This window comes from Austrofundulus limnaeus, unplaced genomic scaffold (genome assembly GCF_001266775.1).
Source record: "Austrofundulus limnaeus strain Quisiro unplaced genomic scaffold, Austrofundulus_limnaeus-1.0 Scaffold96, whole genome shotgun sequence".
Taxonomy (NCBI): domain Eukaryota; kingdom Metazoa; phylum Chordata; class Actinopteri; order Cyprinodontiformes; family Rivulidae; genus Austrofundulus; species Austrofundulus limnaeus.
Genome location: NW_013952498.1, coordinates 1,229,925 through 1,232,056, shown reverse-complemented (window position 1 = coordinate 1,232,056; position 2,132 = coordinate 1,229,925). Strand labels below are relative to the sequence as shown.

The 2,132-nt window shown below is 34.0% G+C and overlaps 1 protein-coding gene across 1 annotated transcript in view; it reads right to left on the bottom strand.

Annotated features, from left to right (window-relative positions):
- mei1 (meiotic double-stranded break formation protein 1) overlaps positions 1 to 2,132 on the bottom strand; it is a gene marked incomplete in the record, with an annotated part of 48,537 nt that overhangs the window by 1,764 nt on the left and 44,641 nt on the right. The window contains 3 exon segments of the mRNA XM_014012926.1: positions 679 to 685; positions 1,439 to 1,583; positions 1,881 to 1,972. Of these exon segments, the coding sequence (XP_013868380.1) occupies positions 679 to 685; positions 1,439 to 1,583; positions 1,881 to 1,972 (244 nt within the window).

Here is a 2,132-nt window from a genome sequence, read left to right as displayed (position 1 = left end):
GTTAACTAGAGGTCAATAAAGTGAGATATACTGTATTTAATTATAAAACTTATGTTAGAACTGTTAAAAATTTATTTGCAAATACACAAATATTCTCCTAAAGTAATGTGGAAAATCTGAGTGACACTCAGTCAATTAAAACTTAGAAAAGTGTTAACTCACTTCTATTTTAGGTACATGTGGATCCACAGTATTTCTGCAAGTAATGGCTGTGTTCTGTTTGCTTTTAGCATAAATATTAAGCATATTTTATTTACAATGATGTTTTACTCATCAGATGCSCAAAGCAAGAACCTCTCCAGCAAAAAAAGAGGTTTATCTTGTTAACTAGCAGTTTTATTTGTATTTTTTAGTTTTCAACTGAAGGAATTAAGCATAATCTTTCAGGAAAGTGGAATATCTCTAAATGTTCTTGTTACAAGCAAAATGTTAAAGCACAGAAAACACAAAAGTTTTTAAAACACCACCTTAATACAGTAACAAAATGATTTATTGCTAAAATAAAAAGACTATGCTTTATGGTTACATTAATTTTATAAAAACTCGTTTTTTAAAACTCACCAAGTTTTTTAGAAAATTCTGGCATGAACGGTGGAAGCAGAACAAACAGGGAACACAATATAGAGTAGAAGTACTGTAGTATCTGGGCGCTGGGTGGGGAGCTGGGTACACACTCACAGAACCTCTGGAGACATAGAAAAGCACAGGGTATAACAAACAAAAACGCATTTTCTTATGCAAATCTGCTTAATATTCCTAAAAGAACCAGCAGCAGTATTACTAATTATGAGCATGGCAGCAAATGATCAGTAACCACAGGACCATGTGTTGAAAAGATAATGAAGACAGAGGCTGTGGTTATTATTATAGTCATTAAGAGGGACCACCAGATATCGCTCAACAATTACATTGACATATTTCTCAGAGAATAAAATGTCAGCAACTGATTATTTCTTTGGGTGTTTGGGTATAAAGCATGTTTTTTTAAGGACATTTTCCCTCTGTTGTAATATTTAACAACATAATATATTCTTAAAACTTGTTTTTCTTACCAGGTCTTAAAATTGGGGAAAATAAAAGAAAGTTCGAGGTCTGGACATTGCGACACAGATTTTTTTCAGCTATCTTGTAGAATTTAAGGGTGATTTTGCTTCAGTAATCACATTTTTGCTTCACATTTGACTATTCGTTTTTGAACTCATGTCTGGTGGCTGCAAAATAACCCCCCATCAACAACCCCCCACTGTGCTAACAGTTAATATGAGATGCTCACTCTTATATATTACTCTACATTCTGTGTTCAGTTTTGGCCAAAAGCAACACTGACCATAAACAGGAAGAGGGGGAATTTACTATTTATTATGACTAACAGAGACCAAGAGTCRAGATGAAAGAATAATAAATAAATTCAACATGTGAAATTTGTGTTAAGCCTCACAAGAACAGTAGGTATCCAGACAGAATCACAGCAGCGCAGCAGACACTGACACAGAGATTCCAGGGAGTCAGTGCATTTGTGTTTGTAGGGAGACGTAAATGGGTTCTTCATCAGAAAAGGCTCTGACGCACACTCCTCAGCAAGCCTTGGATATACACAGGCATTTCAAATTACACAGAGACCCACAACAAAACACGTACAACACATATTTGACATAAAATAAAATAAAAAAGTAATAAAGACATTTTGAATTAAACATTTGAAATAAAAACAGAATCCAAAGGTTTTATTTTAAGTTGCACATTAACCCCATCATAAACTTCAACAAATCGAAGCAAAACATTTAAGAATAACACAAAAACACTAATCAACATTATGAACCAAATAATTGCTAAGTGAATGAGTCTAATCATTAAACTGTTAATTTTGATCAGTTTCTGACCTGCACGCTGCCTGAAAACAGACCAGCACCTTCAGCAGATATTCTTGGGACCTGAAGGTCTGACTGTTGGGATCGGACCTCCTCAGACTACCCTGAAACACGAGCAATAAAAAAATAATAAAACTTTAAATTTATAAGCATGAAACATGTATAATTATTTCTGACTTGAGTTATATTTTAAAGGTTGAAGCAGCATTTATTTTCCTCCAAGAGGTCCTGCTCGTTCTTCAAAAACAACAAAGGGGATTTGTG